The 24251-nt window shown below is 35.4% G+C and overlaps 3 protein-coding genes and 1 non-coding gene across 4 annotated transcripts; 3 read left to right on the top strand and 1 right to left on the bottom strand.

Moving 5' to 3' along the window:
• Positions 1-5079: 5079 nt before the first annotated feature.
• On the top strand, positions 5080-11367 carry LOC110698465 (NADH dehydrogenase [ubiquinone] iron-sulfur protein 8, mitochondrial-like). Its single transcript, XM_021875902.1, has 8 exons — positions 5080-5289; positions 7068-7149; positions 9287-9340; positions 9491-9582; positions 9693-9806; positions 10563-10630; positions 10714-10825; positions 10990-11367. Exons 1-8 carry the CDS (start codon positions 5236-5238, stop codon positions 11083-11085), a joined length of 672 nt encoding a protein of 223 aa, XP_021731594.1. The 5' UTR covers positions 5080-5235; the 3' UTR covers positions 11086-11367.
• A 998-nt stretch (positions 11368-12365) lies between these two features.
• Positions 12366-16450, top strand: LOC110698464 (transcription termination factor MTERF2, chloroplastic-like). The gene is made up of 6 exons (XM_021875901.1): positions 12366-13157; positions 13746-14154; positions 14355-14570; positions 14782-14889; positions 15419-15693; positions 15977-16450. The coding sequence occupies exons 1-6, from the start codon at positions 12478-12480 to the stop codon at positions 16260-16262; spliced, it is 1974 nt and encodes a 657-aa protein (XP_021731593.1). The 5' UTR covers positions 12366-12477; the 3' UTR covers positions 16263-16450.
• Positions 16451-16708: 258 nt separating this feature from the next.
• On the top strand, positions 16709-16780 carry TRNAQ-CUG. The gene has a single exon. It is a non-coding gene; the product is annotated as a tRNA-Gln (tRNA).
• Positions 16781-16839: 59 nt separating this feature from the next.
• On the bottom strand, positions 16840-22978 carry LOC110698463 (probable LRR receptor-like serine/threonine-protein kinase At2g16250). Its single transcript, XM_021875899.1, has 4 exons — positions 20426-22978; positions 19493-19621; positions 18851-18873; positions 16840-18066 (listed from the first exon to the last, which is right to left on the bottom strand). Exons 1-4 carry the CDS (start codon positions 22420-22422, stop codon positions 17459-17461), a joined length of 2757 nt encoding a protein of 918 aa, XP_021731591.1. The 5' UTR covers positions 22423-22978; the 3' UTR covers positions 16840-17458.
• Between the last annotated feature and the right edge of the window lie 1273 nt (positions 22979-24251).

The following is a 24251-nucleotide window of genomic DNA, read 5'->3' as shown; positions in this document are numbered from 1 at the left end:
CAAGGAAAAGTAATAGAAAAAACACTATAACAGAGAAAGAAGGCAAGGCAATAACAAATAATAATGATCAAACACGGAACTTTTTTAAAGCATTAGATGCTAATGTAAAGGAAGTCATGGTCAATCGGTTAGATAATATATTGTGTCCAATTGAAAGGCCAATAAGGCCTAATGCCACTCCTGCCCATGCAGTATCTTCACAGCAAACAGACCATTTACCCACAACTCCTAGAGCAATAACTGAATGGTAATTGAAAAATGAGATCATATGAAACTCTTGAACATCATGGTACTTCGTTACACATGATTATAACCATGTCAGATTATCAGACTCGTAAACTCCAAGCTCAACAATCTTTCCTGCAATATAGTATGAGCCACATTCCGCTCAATCCTCAAAGTGCATATAACTATCATATCCTGTTTAATTCTACTTTTCCTTTTTGGTACTCCTCGTCCTTTACTCAAAAGACCAGCACAGAAGATTCAACAAAATCATGTAGTTCCTCAAACCAAAGAAATCAAGCTGCCTAGATAGCAATATATATCAAGCACCATAACCATAACAATTATTGTTCATCGTACTTATCGTTCATATTTCTGAATTTTGTAAATAGTAAACATATGACAAGCTTAAATCTATTGAAAGGTAATAGCAACATCATATAATGCTCAAAAAGTTTTATCAACAAAAAATAAAAAAAAGGTGACAAATTAACTCAAGTAACAAGTCCAAAATTTCAGACAATCCCTCACAATTATTTCAATTATTATTACAAGAAAAGATCCAAAAACACCTAATCATATAATTGCTTCATTAAGGTGTTGTAGAGCTCGTCACAAAGGCAAAGAAAATCCTATAGAAACAAAGAGATGAACCAAGTCAGTGGACTGAAGGAAAAAAGAACACCATCATCTTCCATCCATAACCAGCAAAACACACAGCAGAATCACTAATTCAAACACACAAACCTTCATGCTAAACCCCCTTCTTAAAATACAAGTATGTAGAATATAAATAATTTTTTTTTTTTTTTTTTTCCTCTTAGTCTATTCTCCATTTGCATAAGGTGAAAAAACACCTTTTCTACTGAAAATACTGGAATAGCGGCATTAAGTTTTTATGGTCAGCAGCTCAGCACCATAAAGAATTCTTCTTCCCCCAAATTGAATAAGGACTCTACTTAGTAGGCATAGTCATTTTTAAAATATATAAAAATAAATTTATAAACCTGTAACCATCATTTCCGTTCAGCAGAACATCTGTTTAACTTCACATGAACAAAAATTTAATAAAGCCACGCATATTTTTATTTCAACACAAAAAAAAAAAAAAAAAAAAAAAAAAAAGAAAAGAAAAAAGCCATGCATATTCATAAAAGGGTCCACCAAATAATCCACATATCTTCAAGATGATGTATGTAAACGTACACACCCACAAGTATTTGACACTGCAGTCTAGTCTAATTTGACCATTTTCCAGCCACACTAATCATTAAGAACTACCTATAAAGAGGCCTTACAAATCTCTAATCAAATTGCTGTTATAGACAAAAAAAATTAGAAGCCAGCTGTATATAATATGAACTTTCTAAAATATAAAAAGCCATCGGTTGCGAGCCTGCAAGTGAGTATACAAAGTAAAAGGCTGATGGTTTATTGGAAAGATTCAAATACTAGGTAGGGTAAACTTTCATAGACTTTTTACCCAGTGGACAATGGCTAGATGGCCATCATCAGAACTCAATTCTTTGGAAGCCAAAAATGGTAGGACACTCGTTCGATTAAAATTGCCCTTTTACATGCCAATTTGTATGAAGAGGTTATCATGGAGCTGCCACCCGGTATGCCTAATCTTGGTTTTAGGAAGGAAAAAAAGGCAGCAATGGTTTGCCAGGGATGTCCAGTCTAGATTTGATCACTAGTAGCACAACTTGTCATTGGTTTGCCAGGTTAACTGAGCCCTTACTGTCACAAGGTATGTCCAATCACGTAATGATCACTGCTCTAAAATCTATTACAGAAAACTAGGTATATGATGTTATAGCGACTGGTTCTGATTTTGTACACATCTGAAGTGGAATCTTGATGTTCACTTATAAAGTTATAATACTTTAACATATAAAGAGTCTATACATTATGCTCTAGGGTTATAGGTTGGATACAATGGTATAATTTGTCACAATAAGTTCGCTAGTGAGTTAAATCATGACAATGGTATCACTGATACAAAATCACTTTGCACCCTCGACTACCCAACCCCTCGTTTACATCAGATGCTAGTTCTTCACTTTCAGATCCTAGCCAATCAGCATGGTAACTGGAAAACTGTATTCAATGATACAAGACCATATACCTCTTGTACAGTTGTACTATTCAAAGTCAATGTCAAATTATGCAAACTCAAAGTGAGTCAGACCTTCAGGCTTTCAATCTGTTGAGATAACCTTATATTACAAGCAGGCTGGAGCTTGTACTACCGCTATGAGGAAAAGGTACCGATCCATTAAGGGGTCTATGGTCCAACACTCCAACTTGGAAAATCACCTCTCAGTTAGAATCTTGAGAATAAAAGTGCTATTCCCAAGTCTTCCAAAATCACATGATATTGAGCCATGGTACACAGAAAAAGAATCCTTTTTTCTACGACAGAGTCGCACATATTAAGATAGACTTTCTTTCACTCGCTACAAACCTAGAAGGTATGTTGCAGCTACTCACTTACTGCTTACTAAAAAGCTAACTAGAAACTCCACAATACATAACTTCTTCTCCATTCTCTAGCAAACTACATTTCTAGTAATTAATTACACTAAATCGCTAGACACTTAGTTCAACAGTTACATCTTACATATAGCCACACTAATTAGTACAGTTCAAACATACAGAAAAACTTATATCCATTCTTCCCCTTCCTTCCTCACTCCTCTCTTTCACTCTTCACTGTACATAATGTTAACAGAGTGTCATTCCTGCTCATTCCATCATCCATGGTATTTCACCACCATACATGCTCTCAATTTATCGCCCAGCCTCCCCCCTCCAACCTACCAAATAGAGAGACCCGAAGGAATATCAAGAGTCAAGGCATTGACTAATAACACAATTGCAAGTTACAACAGCTATCAATCTTACCATACAATCAACTAGTATCGAATGATTTTTCATCAAATATATATCCCAGGGATCACACATTAATCAGAATCAAAGTAGCAAATTACATTCATACAAACCTAAACCATAACTATCAACCTCCATATCAATACCATAATTTAAGATCAGGCCACAAACCCACATTTTATAATCTATGATAATAAACTCAATCATAAAATTTCAATAACAAATTCAACAATTAAATCAAATCACCTAGAGAAAGGCAGCTCCAGCAGCTGGAATCAAGAGCAAGAATCGACGTAAGACGAGCCGAAGCAATTGCACTATGAAGCGGCTTCTGTGACTCCACCATTCCCAACATTGATGCCAACCTTCAACAAAGTAGCAAACCAACCAATATAAATAAATAAAATTACACAAAAAATTAAAAATAAATTTAAAAAAATCCAATGAATGAACTGAAGTAATGGGTACCTAGAAGCGGAAGAAATGGGTCTGTTTGAAGATGAGGAAGCTAAAAGCTGCTTTGGAGTGAGAGAAAAAGAAGAGGGTTTTGATCGAACCGCCATTAATCTAGCTCCTGAAGCCATGGCTGATCGTATTCCCATTGTTGCCATTATTATTTTTACAGGTTGAATAGAGAGAAAGAAGGGGCTTAAACCCTAAAAAAACTGAATTGAAGTGGGGTTTTGGATTAGCAAGAAGATGGTGTTTGGGGCTTGACTTGAGCCTAGATGTCAATTGGAAACGACAGCACTGTGTCGTTTTGGTGATATGATAATAATTTTTTATAAAACCCAAAATCAAATCAAATTGTAGTACAAAATTAGTATAACCAACGAAGTTTGGTCAATTGGCTCACTTACTATAACCATCCATTCAAATTATAGTATTGAGTTGTTTTGGTGATATGTCAATTGGCTCACTTAGTATAATCATCGAATCAAATTGTAGTACTGCGTCGTTTTGGTGATATGTCAATTGGCTCACTTGGTAAGTTTCTTACCTCATATTCTAGAGGCTTGGGGTTCGTATCTTACCAAATAAGGGTGCTTAGGGGTAGGGAAAAAACCGTGAAGGTTGAGGTTTGGTCAAGGTCTCCTACCAATTTTTTTAAAAAAAATGAAAAATGGTTACACCGTTGAAATATCATTATGTACGTATTCACTTAGTAAAAAAACAATTGTTATACAAGTATTTACATTTCACATTTGTATCAATATAATTTACACTTTTTTTAAAGCGTAAAATCAATATTATTTTACGACTTTAATATTTCCACCGTCTAAAATTAGACGTTTTGTGTTTCCGTCCACTATTGAATCATTAACTCTCATTCTATGTCATTTCTTAACCTAAAAAGGCTCATTCATCATCATTTTAAAAATTGATCTAGTGGATTTTGCACTAAAATACACAAATACACAATTCAAATAATTGTTCACCCCATCTTTTGATTAATACTTCATATAGTGCTATCACCTATATGCTATCCCTTTGTAGATCCAACCGCTAGGTCACCACCACCAAATGTCGAGAACGAGAATAATGAAGGGCAAAGTGGAATTTAGCAACGAGGTTAGAATGATCACAATGCAAACAAGTGCATGTGAAAGGAGGAAGAGAGAGGGGATAGGAGGCTTGAATTTGAGATGCATAAAAGAGTGAAGAAATGTTGTGCTTCATAAAACAAAACTCTAGTATTCATTTTTGACGCTTTAAATTAGTAAAATAAAAAGTCAACAACATTTTTTCTTCTCTTATAATATTGTGTAATAACTACGAAGTAATCTATTTCATTTTCTCAATATCGTGGATAGTCATACAAAGTGAGTCCAGCTTTATTTAGCAAAAAATTATACTCCTTTTAAAAAAAATTACTAGTAAATATCTGGAACCCTTAGTAAAAAGTAAAACGCTGCGTTTATAGAATAAGTGCACCAAAACGCATCATTCGACGTTCATTTTCCCCTCGGTCCCAATCTCGCAGAGAAGTCGGTTGCTGTATTGTCCCCTCTTTCCGTCACTCACTCTACCACCTTCAAAACCACCCACGTCTCCCAAAAGAGAGAAACATCGAGTCGTCGATCGATCGTAAACTTTCTCTCCCCATTTCCATCAATGGCGGCGATCTTAGCTCGGAAGTCTCTTCTCGCTTTTCGTCCTCGTCAGCTCGTAAGTTTCCTCCTCATTTTTTTGAAACCCTAGATATTTCAATTGAATGATTCTTTTGGAACTGCCGAATTTATTCATGTTTTATAATCTTCTGCATTGCTTTGTTTCACATTTATTTTCTTCGAGATTTTGTAACTTAGCTCATAATTATTTTGCTTCAATTATGTGATATTTTTTTTTTTTTTGTTGCGATATTGAATCTAGTTTGATTTATATCAATCAGTTTAGGGCAGAGTTTTGGAAAGAATAAAATGATTTTTAGTCATGATTTCTATGTCTTTGACCTTTTGTATTGTAGCCGATTGCCTGTGGAAGTTGTTGGTGCTTAATTTAGAGGATTATAGTTTTCTGGAAATTTACTCGTTATTCTTCAATACATTTGAAGATGGGAAGATAAAGGCTCCATACGATGCTGTTGAAGCTAGGATTAGGATAATTTTGTAATGTAGGAGTATCTGCAGCTTTGTTTTCAATTATTTGGTCTGGAGGTCGTTACTCTGGATCATCAATTGCCATGAAATGTTCGGTGATTTTTCGAGTTTTTGTAACCTTTAACTGTGTTATTCTTACTTCTCAGTTCATTTAGTTGCCACACGTATTGAATTCGTTGATTATGAGTCCTATTTATTTTCTTTAACTTTCTAGCATGTGGATATTATGAATATTGATGGATTTTCCTACTAGATGTTTGAGGTTCAAACTGTAAATTTTCATCTATTGCCTTCATTTCTAGGATGATGTGGTCAGTTTGTGCCTAGCTATCATGTATATGGAGTACAATACCATGCCATATGAATTTTTGAGATATGGAAGGATAGTAGATGTGATTGTGAACAAAGGCATACAATCACTCACCCCTTTGCCCTATAATTAGCAAGTTACATATATCCTAAACATCTGTTTGTCCCTTGGGGGAAAAATTTTCTTAGATACTCTCTCCACTTTAGCCACATGTACTTCTTTGTTTTCTTTTGATGTACCCATTATTGTAGACTCATGTTTTTAGTAAAAGCTGGATAAACTAAGAGATGTAGTAAATTGTAGATGAGTGTAAGAAAAAGGTTAATAAAGTAAAGAAGAATGAGTGAAAATGTGTAAATATTGTGGGGTGAAGGGTAAGATAGAAATACGCATCTGCCTAAAATTAAATAAAATTAAAGTGTGTGAATCACATAAACAACTTAAAATGGAAAGTGGGTACTTAAAAAAATTACAGAGGGATTAGTTGCAACAGTAGGCTTGGCTCATAGTTTAAGAAAATTATAGACTAGGCTTATAGGCTTATAATAAAGTATTGTTAGTAAGAGATAGAAATAATAAAAGAAAGTAGTGAAAGAGAAATAATAAGATATTTGTAAAAGTGGGGTTAGTAGGAGAGAGAAATTATAAAATAATGGTGGGTCATTTTCAAATATAACGGCTAAAAATGGAAAGTGTTGCAACTAATGCGAAACGGAGGGAGTATTAAGATGTTGTACTCATCCTTAAGTTATTATAGTGATTGTCTTCTCCATAGTTCTCTTATTAAAATTTACTTGAGGAGTTTGAGAATAATCACATGATTACAAAAGATCTCCTAGTAAAATTGTGTTGTTATTTTAATAATGATGGGTTAAGTTTTTTGGGATAGTGTGGCAATTAGTGCCATTTTTGCAGAAGTAGTTGGTATACATTGTCATTTGCAGTTGCCTTTTTTGTTGTTAGACATATGATTTTTGGTTTTTATTTATTTACGTAGTATATATTATGTAAATGCTTTAACCCTTTTGCTTATGTAGGCTATGACTGGACAAGCATTGCAAGGCTTCAGCCAGCAGGATAGATCATTTGCCACCAAGCATTCGTTTTCCACTGATAAAGGTGTGTTGAATTAGGTTTTGTATAATTTTTCCTTTTATTCATTTTATGAATGGAAATTCTTCTGAAATAAATAAACGGTTGTTGAATATTGGAATCTTTAATGGAAAGTGACTGTAGGATAATATTAAAGATCAGTTGATGTTCTTATTGTACTTGGTATGCTATCACGCAACATGAGTTTTCAGGTCCAGGGTTTTTTGTTATCTTTCTCATTAGGATTATGTTTCTTTTGTACAAGGAGGATAATAAAGATCTCTCTACATTTAATAGATTTATGATGAAATCACGGATGGCCTATGTATTAGAAAAGGATACATCGCACTTATTTCGAGAAAGTTATTCCTTGACCATTGATTTCCCGAAAGGTGTTTAATCTACCTGCTCCCTATTACTACCTACCGAACATTGAGCATTGGGGGCCAAGGTATAAATAGACCTTTTTCCTATTTAATATTTATTCTTTAGTGAAGAAAAAATTTGTACAACCATCTTATCCTTCTTTTGATGCCTTCTACACAAGAAAATACTATGTTGAGATTAGGTCTGCAGGTTGTAAGTTATAGCTTGTGATGACTGATGCGCATTAGTTTGCATTTCTTGTTTTCTATCCTAAGATTAATATTTTTATTTTTTTAAAAAATTTTGGAATTGTATTTGTGAAATTATGATTGGTTGGGGTAAGCATTGAATAATCTGTCAGAACTGTGTAGGCACCAATTACTTGCTCAATGTTTTGCATTGTTTATTTTTCTAACTTATGCAGTTATGCCTGCCATTACTGGTTTGCTGAGCAATGACAGTTAAGTAATTGTTTTCTGAGCGAATTAGTAGCTCTGCCCAAACTGAACTACTCTGAAATTGATTAGCCTGTTTGAGTAGGGTTATGATTTTAGCTTCTATTGAGATACATTAGGCTGTACGTACCAGTGTCAGTTCCATAAATGAAGGATGTTCTATTATAATGACTCGTTTACGGTAAAAAGAAGTATTTGTCTTCTTTCAAGTTTTCTTTCTCAACTTTCATGCCCCTCGACTATATCGGGTACTGAATCTGCTTCCCCCTTGTGATGCTACGTACTGTGTCGTACATATTGGACCAGCTGATTGTCGGCATTTGGTTTTGACTTTTGGGGGGGGGGTATGATCAGGTACTCCATACCGGCAAATTCAATCCTATTGCAAACTTTTAAGGCTTGATCCCTGTGCAAGACTTGAAAAATTTGCTGATGAAATGATAGGTGCAGGCTTGGTCCTTGTGCAAATTTGATTTAGAGCTCTTTGCTCCTCTTTTCTCTATCCAGACCTCTCTCTCTCTCTCTCTAGATTGACAGCGGTTGGTTAGGGTTTGTGTAAATAAAGAAGTGATTAATGAATCTGTGTATGAGTTTTTGGCTTCAAAGTACATATCAGTAAGTTGCTAGATAATGTAAACTTAAGAGCTTAGCTTCATTTTAAGTCACAAAAATGTTTTGATGGAATTTTTAAATATAAAGTGGGTCAAAGGTAGTTTTTTTGGGCCCTTATACTATGCCCCTAATTATATCATTTTTTTGATGAAATATTATAAATTTCAGGTATTTTGAAAAGAAAATAATAGGCTATTTCCATTCAGGAAGTAGTGTACTGTTAACATGTATCTATTGTCACAAATTCCCCATAATGTACACATGGGCATACTGAGTACTTATTAAAAAATATTTAGTTGGTGGTGCTGAAGCAGTTTTTCTTTTTTTTTTTTTTTTATTTTTTATATATTTATATTTCTATTATTTACTACAACCCGATTAAGCCATTGCATATTGTAGTGACCACTTTGCTATCTTTGGATTCTCCTTGACCCTATTACTGCAATCAAAGTGATTATGTCAAATAGGTTGTGAATTATTTAGTATCTCCTTGGCCTAGAAAATTGACTTCGTTTATTCAGGATTTTAGATATTAACTGTCATAAGCAGGCATTCAAATTCTGCAGCAGATTGTCAGATATTTATGTATTGGGCCTCTGATAGGCTTGGATGCATCTGACTAAAATTTCCTGGTGAAAATGAACACTTCGATATGGATAGGAAGCATGACAAAAAAAAAAAAATACTAGATTGTCACTTTTCTGACTCTTCTTATGATCTGCTTCTTACAGATGATGCTGAAAGACAACAACTTGTTAAAGAGATATCAAAGGATTGGAGTTCCGGTAACACAACAGTCTTGACTCCTTATAATTTATAATAAGTTTGTCACTTGGCTTTGGCTAATGTATTGCCTTTTGTGGCTAGAAGGTTTTTATATTTTTTTTTTTTTTTTTTGCATGTGTTAAGTTCTGGCAATTTAATTTTCATTGCAGTTTTTGAGAGAAGCATAAATACTTTGTTTCTCACGGAGATGGTTCGAGGATTATCTTTGACTCTCAAGTATTTCTTTGATGACAAAGTGACTGTGAGTGTCTTCTTAGTGTTCTTACTCTATATTTGCTGCTCAATTTTGGAACATATTTTGTCACAGCTACTTTCAGATGGCAACATGTTTTATACACTTCTATTTTGCAGATCAATTACCCATTTGAAAAAGGCCCTTTGAGCCCTCGTTTTCGTGGAGAGCATGCTCTCCGCCGTTATCCAACAGGAGAGGAACGCTGCATTGCCTGTAAACTCTGTGAAGCTGTGAGATCTACAGACTTTTATATTCTCTCTTCTAATGATATGTTATCTTTCTATGATATATTAATTTCCGTAGGGTACTATTCTGCTGCATATTTAAAGATGGAGTTCTGGACCTTGTCATATTAGAGGGATGAATCTAGGGAGTGCATTCTCTATCATTTGACAGTCACCTATAATATAATTATTCGAAAAATATAACTGTCTTGTAGGGTTGGTATTCCTTATAGGTTTATGTGCTATAATGCCTGCCCATCATACACCCTAGCCTGAAAACTATAAAAATTGATGTAGATGAAGGTTGAGACACAGGTTGAACTTTTATGCTAATCTAGGCTTCTTTTCGTATGATTAGGACAAATTATGAAAGATGGGCAGAGACAGTTGAATGTCTATAATGACAAAAAGCTCTCACCTGTCTCTTTTCTATTTCCATAAGATTATATGATGTATTAGGATCTAATTAGTTTGAAAATCCTCTCTTATTTGTGTTGTTTAGTTTGTACTGGAAGTTTACTTATTAGATGCGAAAATTTTGTAATCCTGTCTTCCAGTTATTGGTTCCTTGCTTCTGCCTTTCGCTGTTTTTGTCATCTCCTTCCAGTAATGCGTAGTATAGGAATGCATACGCTTGATGTAGTATGCGCTATGATTATGGTCTAATTGATAGATCTGCTTACTAGCTTTGCCAATCACGTGCTGTTGGCTCTTTGATAAAGTGTGGTGAAAACTAAAATTCGAATTTCTGTCTAATATTAGGTCTGCCCTGCTCAAGCAATAACTATTGAGGCAGAAGCAAGGGAAGATGGAAGTCGTAGGACAACCAGGTAAATACATTTACTTGTTTTGAAAATCTTATGTACTCGTACTTGGTTATTGAAGTGTCTCACCGATGACGTATTAATTGAAGGTATGATATTGACATGACAAAATGCATCTACTGTGGATTTTGCCAAGAGGCATGCCCTGTTGATGCCATTGTTGAAGGACCAAACTTTGAATTTGCAACAGAAACTCACGAGGTTAGTAAATTCCTGTTAAAATCCCTGTTGTGTACGACAGATTGCTTAAATGAAAGAAGAATTTATTTATCGACAACAAACCAAATCCTCTCCCTCCTTTCTTTTCTCTCATTTGTTATGTTTAAAAGCTATCTCTGAAGCATCTGTTCATCAAATTGTTGCAGGAGCTTCTGTATGACAAGGAGAAACTGCTGGAAAATGGTGATCGATGGGAAACTGAGATCTCAGAGAATTTGAGATCAGAAAGTTTGTATCGCTGATCTCAGTTGCTTCGATGAGGCTATGATATTTTCCTTTTTTGTGGCTTCTGAATCAAAACCAATAAAATTTCTCTGTTTGGAGTTTCAGAGATCATTTTGTTGTTAATTGCCCTTGTAAAACGTTGTTAAATTGCAATCTTGTAGATTTTGGTATATGTTTAGCCTTTACTCCATTAGTTTTGGCTGCTAAATAACTCAACTTATATGCCAGGGCGCCCTAGGCCATATTTCATTCCCTGCAGGGAAAACACATTGGGCCTATATACTACGTATTATTTTTAATCGAAGTCGGTTCTTTAGAAGTAAACTTTTCATTTTGGCATCCTTAGACGTGACCAAATTCTACTAGGCTGGGAATAGGTTGGGCTGGCAAGTACTAAGCGTGGCATGACACGACATGCTAATTGGTTGTGGGCTACTGGACTTGCATGGACAAAATCAGCAGGAGAATGATTTGTTCGACCATTCATTTCTCAACCTAAATCTTTAAAGGGGTGGAACAGAGGCCATTGGCATTGGCCCTGCTCCAATTGGCATGACAGAAGATTGGGGGCTGGGTTGTGAAATCGTGAATTCTTATTTAATTTAATTTTTTTTGGAAAAAGTACATTAGGAAACTCTCTTCCCAAGGATAATAAGGGGTTGAGGCGCAAACCTAGCCTACAAACAAGTTCAGTCAATAAAGAAATGAAAATTACATTAGGAGTTCCCCTGACTTCTAATATTTATTTTTTCTTATCTTTTCAAAAAAAAGAAAAAGAAAAAAAAAAAAAAGAAATGGAAATACAATAAGGAGAATAGAGGAAAATGTTCGGAGAGATTGTACATTATTCTATGAACAAAAGTGATCTATAGAGTACTACGTATATATATATAGTAATATAATTAGCGTTTGTTTGGAGAATAATTAACAATATTCAATAACTAATCAAATATATAACATAAATTAATTCTTATATAATTAGTGTTTGTTTGGAGAATAATTGACAATATTCAATAACTATATCAGATATATAAGTATTATAGGCATCCATCTAACACGATTATTTTATAACAAGAACATTAATTCATATATTTCATATACTCCAACTAAATATCCATGCATAACTCTACTATACTTAGAGGTGTCAATTTAAGTGTTTGGGTCGGGTTCGGTGAGCTCAAATCGGGTTGGGTCTATTTTAAACTAGAATTATGCTAAATTATTGTATAATATAAGTTAAAATCTGAATCACATATTTTTTTAGATCGGTTTCGGGTCGGAACAGGTTAGGTCGAAAACAAGACAATGTTACGATTTGGATCTGTAAACGGAAGGCCACATTGGCAAAATGACAAGTAGAGTGAGTTAAACAAAACCCATGGCGCCACTCTATCCAAAATGAAAAAATCATGATGTTTTGCCACACCACCACTTCCACCACCTTCCTCCACCTCTCAACCCACCATAACCCCCACCACCAATCTTCTCCTTTCATCACCAATTTTTCTCTCTCCTCCTCCCAAAACCCTCAACCTTCCGACCCCCCAAAACCCCCAATCTTAAACCCTAATACCCAACAAATTCTCCGGACCCACAACTCCAAATCCACCTCCTTCCTCCTTCTTAACCCCCACCAACAACAATGGCTTCCACCCCACGAGAAAAACGACGACGTTTTGTTATCAGAAGAAGAGAAAGCAAGAATTCTGGAATTGACCCTTGTTAGAAAACGCCCACCTCAATTTCCGGGTTCAATTTATACCCGCCCACCTCATGGAAATGACCTTTCTCTCCCTCCTTTGAATACCCTTTTGAAGGGTGATGATGATAGTGAAGAAGGTGAGATTTTGATGAAGGCTATTAAGATAAGGAGGGAAGTTTGTTTGGAAATTTTTATTGATTTTCTGGTTAGAAAGGGTAAATTTGGTATTACTTATTCTAAGAATATGGGGTCTAATTTGGGTGATTTCATTGATTTGGTTATGATTGAGGCTGCTGCTTTGAAAAAAGTTCCTGAATTTTCGAGTTTTTCGTTTAATGCTCGAGCTCGAAAATTTATTGAGGAGTCTAATGTTGTTCCTCTTATTAGGTGAGCTGAATTTCTCACTCTTTTTTGGATTTTGGTTATGTTTTGCTTGTGAATTGCGTAATTGTATGTTTATTATCGTATATGTATGGATTTAATGTTTGTTACTTCGTACTTTTTTAAATTGCTTATTTTGGCGCATAGAGAGCTGCCAAGGGCGATAGTGTAGACGAGATCTGATTTCCAGTAACACTCCTATAACTTTACCATGTTTTCCTGTTTTTTGAGTGAGTAGGTTGATTGGTTTCATGATTAAATTCAATATTGATTCTTTTTAATGCTTATGTATGATTAGATAGTTGAGATGATGCTTTTGTACATTGTTGATTTTAGTTCCCTTCATAGGTTAGCAAATTCTTTGACTCTGTTTCTGGAAAAATCATGTTGCATAGGTAAATTCCAGAAGGGTAATATATTGCACTAGCCACATTGGTTTGATTTGCAAAGTCGTATTGAAAAGTTAGTTGGCATACGAAAGGTCCCAAAGAATTTGTAGTTGATAAAAGCTACCTTAGCTTGTTTAGCTATTGTTTTGAGGAGGTTGATCCGTTGATGTGAGAGAAATCACTTGTTTCTTTGATTATATTGTAGGTGGTTGAAACACAATTCATTGTCACACCCTCAGATTGGTAGAATCATATGCATGGCAAAGGGGGATGTCCAATTAATAAGAGAGCATGTAGAGTGGCTAAAGTCAATTCATGTGAATGGAAGATACATAGGAGTTGTGTTCACGAGAGTTGGAGAGACCATTTTGAGGCATAGCATAGAAGAAATGGATGAGATTGTTGTGTATCTAGAGAAAAAAGGTGTGAGGAGGGATTGGATGGGTTATGTCATCAGCCGATGCCCTGAATTATTGGCTTTTAGCATGGAAGAAGTGAAAACTCGTGTGAGTTTTTACACAGACATGGGCATGAACAACCATGATTTTGGTACGATGGTTTATGATTTCCCCAAAGTCCTTGGCTATTTTGCTTTAGAAGAGATGAAGCAAAAGGTATAATGACTGCATTTCTTTTTGTTTAATCGAAACTGATAATGAGAGCCATATTAGACTCATTAGATAATAGGAGTAATTATTAATAGCCAAATGATGGTAGAACAGTGCTCAAAGATTAATAAATATTGTCACCATGTACCTAATTTCAATGGAATACAATATTCATCTATAAAGGTGATTGTGACTTTTGGTTTCAGGTAAACTATCTAAAAGAATTTGGGCTAGGCGACAATGATGTTGGAAGATTACTGGCATTTAAACCTCAGTTGATGGCATGTAGCATTGAGGAAAGATGGAAACCTCTTCTCAAGTTCCTTTATTATCTTGGAATCGATCGAGATGGCATGAGAAGAATGCTCGTCATCAAACCAATGGTTTTCTGTGTTGACATGGAAGCTACTATTGTTCCAAAGGTAGTGTATTTATTTTCCTCCTTCCCAAAATAAGCGAACATGCCATCTACGAATCGTATTGGATTAGTTCTACTATAAAAGTATTTTTTAGTTGTATACTACTCTATAGTACAGTATTTTTTTTATTTTCTTTTGCTGAGAAATGCAACTATAGTTGAATGCACCTGCTGTCATCTAGCTTCCTTGACAGGTGTCTTATTATCTTTTGTAGGTACGGTTTCTGCAAGACTTGGGTATCACAGATGATGCCATCGGTCGCATGCTTGTTAGGTTTCCTCCGTTGCTGACATACAGCCTTTACAAGAAAATTCGGCCAGTGGTTAGTTCTCTCTAACATTTGTTGATAATGTTATACTTCCATCTGCCTGGACTGTTTAGGATTGAATCATTAAAGTCTAGTGATAGAATACAGATTGGAGCTTTTCCTTTGTGCCGCTCAGACAACAAAATAATTCTATGCTGGAGTACAATGCTGTTTAATACTTTAACTCATTACTTGATAGTGTCAATATAGGGAAGACTGAGGGGTTGGTCCTGCAGTTAGACTTTTAGTCTCAGTTATATTGAATGATACTCCTAATTTCGGCTGTTCTTTATTCCTTTCTATTTCCCTCTCCTTTAAGCTGGGGCTAGATATAATGAAGTTGAGCTTTGTTACTCTTGAAGTTCAAAATTATTTACTATGAGCTATGGAAAGTGTTGAAAATTGCCCCCTTCACTATAATGTACCTTTGAATCTCGACTTGGTATTAGCTTCTCATGAGTTATTGTGACTCCGGATGCTGATTTATTGGCATTGAATGGCCAAATGTCTACTTATGTATGGCTAAGTCATGATTCACTGCCAGGTTGTGTTCCTACTTACAAAAGCTGGAGTCACACAGAAAAATATAGCGAAGGTGGTGGCTTTGGCACCAGAGCTATTGGGGTGCAGCATTGCGCATAAACTGGATGGCAATGTAAAGTATTATCTGTCGCTTGGGATTAGTCTTCGACTGTTAGGTGAGATGATTGCTGATTTCCCAATGCTCTTGCGATACAATGTCGAGCTTCTCCGACCCAAGTATCGCTACCTGCGAAGAACAATGATCCGTCCTCTAAAGGATCTCATCGAATTTCCAAGGTAAAATCTAAATTATAGCTATATATGAAGTACAATACTTTTGAAATCCTTACTTTTAAAGTAAACAAATTCACCGGATTGTAGATGACAAATGTTTCGGTTGCTTGCTCCTATTACTCCAGAGAAGGAACTCTATGTTTATAACAGTTATAAACAAAATTTGTCATCATTTTGTTAAAATCTTCTCCGAACTCTCTTAAACATCCCCAATAAAGTGCAAATGGTTATGAATTGAGCAAACGCTCCATTATATTGACGAATTCTGACGGCTGTTATCATTCAGGTTTTTCAGTTATTCTCTAGAAGACAGAATCATACCAAGGCACAAGGTTTTGCTGGAGAATCAGGTGAACTTCAAACTCCGGTATATGTTGGCGAGCAGTGATGAGGAATTCAAGCAGCGAGTCAAGGCTGCAGTTGAAAAGCGGCAGAGATTTGAATCAGGCGCTACTGCACTTCATGAAGAACCTGCAGATTCTGAAACTATGGATTATTCTTCTGTTAGTGAACTTGATTCTAGCTCATTCCGGAGTAATGATCCTAATATTGTGCTGTTTGATTCGGGTTGACTATCCCTTGGTCCCAACCCATTGTATACTAACTAGCCAACACTTTATACTCAAATAGACTGTATTATTGAGATGTATAGATGAATAGATCGTTAGATGGTGAAACTAGATTACATAATTACTGTATGAAACTTCATTCATTTGGAATTAATTGTCTAATACTAAGACAACGATAGTAGGTCCAAAAAGTTGTCACCATTTCTAAATAAGGGGTAGTTTAGGCATACACCAAACTCAAGAGCTAGCCTACTAATCGCCAAAATCTTACTCGTATGTATTACAACAGGGTAGTACGAAATTCAAAATTTTAAAGTTAGCTTAATAAATTCACATGGTTACGAAATTCTGTATTAGTGTATGATCAAGGATTTAAGAGATTGTCAGCAAAAGTGTTCTTTGAAATCAATAAATAAATAAATAAATAATCTATCATGATACAACAAAAAGGTCCTATGGTCTAGCGGTTAGGACATTGGACTCTGAATCCAGTAACCCGAGTTCAAATCTCGGTAGGACCTTATTTTGTATTTTTCCTTCCAACATTTAAATACAAAATTCTTTTAAAGACACTAGCAAAGATGAAAACGATTCATTATGGACATTATTATAAGCTAAGCAGCACATTTTCAATACCAGAGTTCTTTAAATAAAACACTTCGTAATAATAAATAAGAAGAATTAAAAAAAAATGAAGTTGTATTGTGTTTTCTTGTTTCTTTTCCACTTCTTTGCACCCGTTGATCCCACCAAAATAGAAATCTAAAAATGAAAGAAAGCAGTCAAGAATTCTAAACATCTACTAATTACACCCTTCACGAGGACGACCCGAAAATCAAATAGATCAATTACAGAAAAAATTGTAGCAGCTTGTTTTTCTGGTTGACTGTCCACAAACAAGCTCAAACAAATGAGAACAATTGGCTGTCAGGATGTGCTGCCTTTCTCTCCTACAAGATGCATCAATCAGTTAGCTCAAAAGTGGTCGCAGCTCGTGAAATTGAGCACCCTTCCAACACATTTTAAACTATCACTGAATCACAAGTAACGGCTGTACACCTCTGAAAACTGAAATAAATTGACACCAAAACTGGCCCCGGAAACCCACTAACTGTAGAAAGCAATACGTGATGCGCTAAACCAGTGAGTCGGGAAGAATGTGAAATTGAACAATTCAATTGACCTTCTTACTCTAATGTTCATCTTGTCTCTGGTCTCTCTATGTCATGCACGTCTACAGGTTCTTGGAATATCTCCCTAGATTGCCGCCGTTGTGAGGACGAATTATCATTCCCACCAACTTGCCCACTGCCTTGAGACCCAGAAGTACCCGATCGTTTAAGACTGCCTGTTCCCTCAACTCGGGGAGCAGGAGGGGCAGCACCCACATCCAAGCTTTGCCTCCAACTTCCAAATACTGAAGCATTCCAAGATCCTCTGGAAGATGTCGTTCGAAGCCTTCCAGAACCAACATTTTCTTCTCTTACCACCTTTAATGGGTTTTCCAATGCTCTAAGGATATATCTCATGAGGGGCCGCCTTGACGACTTTGGATTGAGGCACGATCTAGCAACAATAGCCATTGCCCAGACTTCTTCGAGGAGGTCTTCGTCGTATATTAAAGAAGGGTCCACAATTTTTGTTACGAGTTCCTTGTCATACATATTTATACAGGGCAATGTTTGATCCATCCACTCCTTCATACTGGTATCGTTTGATGAGCTTATGCCAAGTTTGCCAGTGACAAGCTCAAGTAACACCTTTCCAAAGCAGTAAACATCATATGCACAAGTCGATGTCTGAGAACCTGGAACGAAAAATGTATTTTACTGTCGAAGTCTCTTCAGATTAACAAGTCAACAGAAATTTCAGGCAAATCTGATTAAAGGCAATTGTTCAAGTTGCACATCCTCCCCCCATCACAAAAAACAACAAAAGGCTCATGTGACTATATTTTTCCTTTATGCCAGACAACTACCGACCTGCATTTCCTATAAATTACCCTTTTGCATTAAACTACAGTGGGTAGAAATAACTCATATACAATGACCAAAGATAGCTACAGTGAATATGAGAGAAGTATATGATAATGCCACAATAGCTGAGTGCAGAACACCATCAATGGCACACAAAACCTTCATCTTACAACCGAAGTTCACGAAGACTATTTGCTCTTCATCAAAAAATAAAAATTAAAAAACGCAAAGACAATAGGTCAAACAGATAACAATTATTCCATAGGGTCAAAAGCAGCCTGAGTATTCTTCTAATTTCTAGAAACTGTGAAATCAAATGTTTACTAATCATCCATCCTAACATCAATTCATTTCAATTGTGCTGTTCAATGGTCATAAGGCATAACCCATCTTGAAAGAACAAACCACAAAAGCTAAGGAAGTAAGTTGAGTGATTTTCAAGAAATTAGGAGTCCATGTAATGTTTATCATACGTGATAAAACTAATTAACTATCTGTTAGACAAAAGTAGCATTCAGAAATCTCCAACAAAATCGTAGCTCTAATCTCTTATCTCTTAATAAACTGACACCAGGGAAAACTAAAGATAATAAAATTCAAATGTGGTTGACATACCTGATGGGCCTTGTTCAGAGGTCCTGCAGATAAATAAGCAAAGCAAAAGTTAATATAGCTTCATCTTAAGTCTTTTAAAGAACACATAAAGCAGCAGATGAGGTCCATGGACAATTGGACAAACTAGATAGAACACATAAAGCAGCAGATGAGATCCATGGACAATTGGACTAGATACCCAAAACACACGCACGCACGCACACACACACACACACGCACGCGCACGCACACACACACACGCACGCGCACACACACACGCACACGCACACACAGTTAAAAAAAGAAGCAATGACTGCAATGCTTCTGAAGAAGAGAAGACCAGTTTAATCGAAGCAAAAACGGCAGCACTTCTGAAGAGAAAAGACCAATTATAAAGAAGCTAAATCTGCAAAGTTTCCATGACCCTAAATCTATGAATTTTAATAATTCATTCAGAGGAAGCAAAAAAGAAACAAAACAGCATGAAAAAGGACATATAACATCATTTCAGTAGCCAATTCCCTGATGATTCCAACAGCAGAAAATGACTTTGACTTAGGCCAGAAGCCCATTGTAGTTTTGCATGCATATGTTTCGAAGTTCAAAAACCCTAGCACATAAGCTGACAGTAGATGACCTAATTACACCAAAAAGTATACTTACTGTGGCAACCGCAACAATCTTGTAATGACTCCAGGCTGACTATCTCCCTCTTGTATGCAAACATCATTGAGACTGCCAAGTCTTACTTCAAATTTATCATCAAGGAGTATGCTGCTTGCTTGTATATCCCTTAAAGAAGAAAGAGTGAACAAGGTTACAGTTTGCAACAAATTAATGATATATTACCAGTACATAAACAGGACTGCCAGAAGGCAAGGCACAGAGACAGCTCTGATCTACTTATTGAAGCCTAAGCATGAGGGTTGAGGCACACCTCTGAAAACCTAAAAATTGTTATAAAAAAAAAAAATATATATGTTGCTACTAATGAAACTTTTAGACGAGTCAAAGGGAGTGAAAATGTAGTTATTCTAACCTTGTACAAAGCATGATGAAAAATTCAGTGATTATATTGTGTATGATAAGTATTAAGGCACTTTTTAGATTATCATTACAAAGATCAAAGGCTATTTTAAGTGATTCTATAATTTCGTGAATTATATGATGTCGATGAAGAAAACAGTAATAAATAAATAAATAAAACAGTGGCTCTATTACAACTAAACCAGAATAACATATAGAGTTAAACTGTCATATAGCAATAGCAAAAGTGAATCCTCTAATTTTGTCAGGTACAGCCCTTAATTCAGAAAAGGTCCATTGATTTTGATGGATGTAGAAGCGCATCACCAAACAAGAGAACACAGTCAACCATTGTGGCACCTAAGTATAGTCATAGAGGTGAATAGATTGCTATGTACTAGTTTCTAACTGCTACAACCCAATCACATGGATTGAAAAGAACAACAAGAAAATCATCAGGATAAAATCACTTCATAACAGACTAGGATATGCCAGAAATAAAACATAGAGATTCCAAAAAAAAAAAAAATTACAACCTGAGGAGATTAAAAAAAATAGAAAAAAAGTTACCTGTGTACAAACGGTGGTGTACATTCATGATGTAGGTAACATAGACCCTCTGCTACTCCTATGGCTATCTTTAGTCTTGTTATCCAATCAAGGGATTGCAAAGTGTCATCGGTATTGACCTTCCTGAACAAGGAACTTGATAAGTCTGCATTTGGCATGTACTTGTAAACAAGGTATTTCTCATTTTCCTGATCCAAGCAGTACCCCAAGAGCGGAACCAATCTGGGATGTGTTATTTTACTGAAAAAGTCCAACTCTACAAGGTACGATTCCCTTTTTACTGAATTCAAGTTGATTTTTTTAACCACCACAGAGATACCACCTTCAAGTAGACCTCGGTACAAATCACCAGAATGCCCATTTTTAATGAGATTCAAATCACTGAAGTTGCTTGTAGCATCAACCAGCTGCTGATATGTAAATGAATCTCCCAAACTTGAAAAATTAATAGCAACTCCTGGTGAAGGAGGAACAGCTCCAGTAGGAGGAATTGGACCCACACCGTTCCCTCTTTGCCTTGTACCATGCCTCCTTCGGGAGCATATGAATAGTATTAATAGCAAAAGCAACAATAGCAATAGACCAATGCCCCCCAAAACTGCAGCCAATATAATAGTGCGCTTGTGACTCTTTTTCTTAGGCACTTGTCCTGCCCCCGGGGTGACATCAGAACTTGGAAGCCCAAAGTTGTCGAAAACCAAATCCTTAGAAGCATAAAACGAAGAACATTCCTCCTTTGTCCTCTGACCTGTAGCATGTTGCAGACAATTGGCTCTAACAGATGCACCATCATTCACATATTCTGGTAATTTGCCCTCAAAATAATTGCCAGATATATCAATTGAACTAAATGTCTGCAGCACCAAATTCAGTCCCCCATAAAACTCATTATTAGAAAGATTAAGCACTGCAGCAGTGGCATTGCGACTCAAGGTAATGTTCGGAAGAATACCAGTAAAGGTGTTTCCAGAGATATCAACAAGCCGCAATGCAGAGATTGACCACAATGCATCAGGAACAACACCCGTAAAGTTGTTGTGGCTCAAATCCACAATCTCCAACCTGGTCAAAACTGGAAACAAATCATCTGGCAGTGAACCTGAAAGTTTATTGTTCCCCAAAACCATTGTTCTCAATCTCCGCATTCCTCTAAATTCCAGAGGCAGTGAATTCACCAAAGAGTTAAAGCTCAGGTCAAGGTCAACCAAACCTCTAAGATCACCAAGTTGAGGAGGAATAACAGACATTAGACTATTATTGGATAAATTCAAAGTCCTGAGATTCTGCAAAACCCCAATACCACGAGGGATCGGCCTGGAGAGGGAATTCGACGACATATCAAGAAACGAGAGGTTCCTAAGCGAGGAAAAGGAATCCGGAATTGACCCATTAAGCGAATTGTGGGAAAGATCAAGGATGTTAAGGTTCACCAATTGACCCAAAGTAGAGGGGACAACACCACTAAGATCATTACTAGACAAATCCAAAGTTGTTAACCTACTCAACCTCCCCAAGCTCAAAGGTATACTACCATTAATAGAACAAGAATGAAGATCAAGCACCTGCAAACTATCCAACCTAAAACCAAACCATTCGGGTATTCGACCAGGGAGCTCGAATAACGAGGCATTAAACGACACTAAATTGGTCAAATTACCAAGAGCATCAACATCAAATTGAGGGTTTAGACCCCCAATTCTAGTCCTTCTAAACCCTGAAATATTAATCCCAATAACAGAACCATTACTACTACATTCAATTCCTTTCCAAGATGTACATGGGTCTGGCTTAATCGGCCAGTCCCTTGCTCGGAGACCGAGTGACGATCTGAGTTGAATCAGTGCAACTCGCTCAGACGGCACTGTAACTCGTTGTTGCTGCTGTTGTTGCTGTTGACCAACAACCAAAACCAATGTACTCCCAAATCTCAACAACCAACACCACAATAACACTAATTCTATAAAAATTAGCAAATTGGGTTTTCTAAATCCACCCATTTTCAAGCAACCAACAACAACAACAATATACAAAAATTAAGTTTTAGTGATCTACACATCTTTTCTTTTCTTTGTTGTTGCTCAACTCACTCCCATTTTTATGCAACAGTTTTTTTGATAAACAACAACATCAACAACAATGCTCAATTGCATAAAAAAATTTAAAACAAAAAATTATAAAGATTTCAACTTTTTTATTTCTAGAGAGAGAAAAATAAAAATTAGAAGAAAAAAAAAATTATGTAGGTGAGCTTCTTAAATTACCTCAATTTTGAGAAGCTTGAGTAGTGAAAAATCAAGCTTTACTTCTTTCCCACCAACTATTTTCTATCTCTCTCTAGAAAAAATTAATTAAATTCTTGGAATTTCTTGGTTGACAATGGGGTTTTGTGAGAGAAAGAGTATTTTCAGATCATATAATTATTTTTTATAAAAAATAAAAAATTATATGGGTATTAATATAAATATTAATGGGAAATTAATATTGTGGTAGGAGAGAGAAAGAGAGGGAGGAGAGAGATTTAGATGGCTTGCCTTGAAGTTGGGCTGGTCAAGCCGTCTGTAAAAAAAATTAAAAAAAATTAAGAAATTTATTTATTTATTTAATTCATTATTTAATTTTATTTTTAATGAAGGTGTCACTCTCTAACACACAAAGGCACAGCCAACTTTAATTACCAAAAAGTTTATAAAAAAAGTACTCTTTTTAAGATGATGACATGCAACTCTTTGGTTTATATACTCTTTGATTTTCTCTTTGCTTTGTTGTTGTCGTAATTGGTTGGAGGACTTTAGAAAAGTCAAAAACTAAATAGAATATTGTAAAATATTGTGAATTTTTTTTTTTTATATAAACAAATTAGTAGTCATTACTTTAATTGGCAATTTGTTTTTAGTAGTATTGAAAAGGTCTTAAATGTACATACATTTTTTTAAAACAAATTTTGGGTTGTATAAAATAGTGAGCTATTTATTTAGTGTATAAGTGGAATATAATCAAATTTTATTGTTTACCCTTTGACAAGATTTATCTAAATTAGGGTTGCAGATTATAAATTTCTTTCTCCGTAAAATAATAGTCATTAGTGTAGTGTTAGTTAAAATAATAGTCTAATCATATTTTTACTTGCTATTATTGAAATAAAAGTAACAATATAAACATGTATTCAACTAAAACAAGAGAGTTAGTAGTAATTCATGTATAAGACAGTCTAAACAAATGTTTATAGTCATGAGAGCTAATTTCTGTGACTATTAAGGACTTTCGTTCGTATTTTTCATAAACTACTTTTTTTTTGGTGAGATCATAAACTAATTTTGACAGTATTTCTTATGCAAAAAACAACATTTTGATTATCATCCAAAGAATTCTATTTATAGAAACAAATAACAAGTTAGTCCAGGTAATGAAATCATATCATATCTTTTAATAATCATATTAGATGTTTCCATACCTTTTAGCCAGAAAGATTTTGGAAACATATCCCTCAAAGACCACAATCTTATGCCCAAATCAATACTAATGGTCATAGTCTCATAGACTCATTATACGAGTATAATTGACCACTCCTAGAAAAGGTTAGAAACTCAATTTTATTTATTCATATAAAAAACAATAATATAAAGGTAAGTAAATAAATTGATTATATTGGGTTTATACATAGTACTTGGTATTAGCATTTGCAGATAGCAATGGAGGAATTATGTCTTTGGTGAGGACAAAAAGTGGTGCAATATGCCGATTATGATGATGTACGCATAGTATTCAGTAGTATAGTGTTTCGTATTGTTTTGGTGTTTAGAGAGTCATAAATAACAATAATATTATG

This window comes from Chenopodium quinoa, unplaced genomic scaffold (assembly GCF_001683475.1).
Source record: "Chenopodium quinoa cultivar QQ74 unplaced genomic scaffold, ASM168347v1, whole genome shotgun sequence".
Classification (NCBI taxonomy): Eukaryota; Viridiplantae; Streptophyta; class Magnoliopsida; order Caryophyllales; family Amaranthaceae; genus Chenopodium; species Chenopodium quinoa.
Note: the sequence above shows the minus strand (reverse complement) of the source record. Positions and strands in the feature narration are given on the sequence as shown.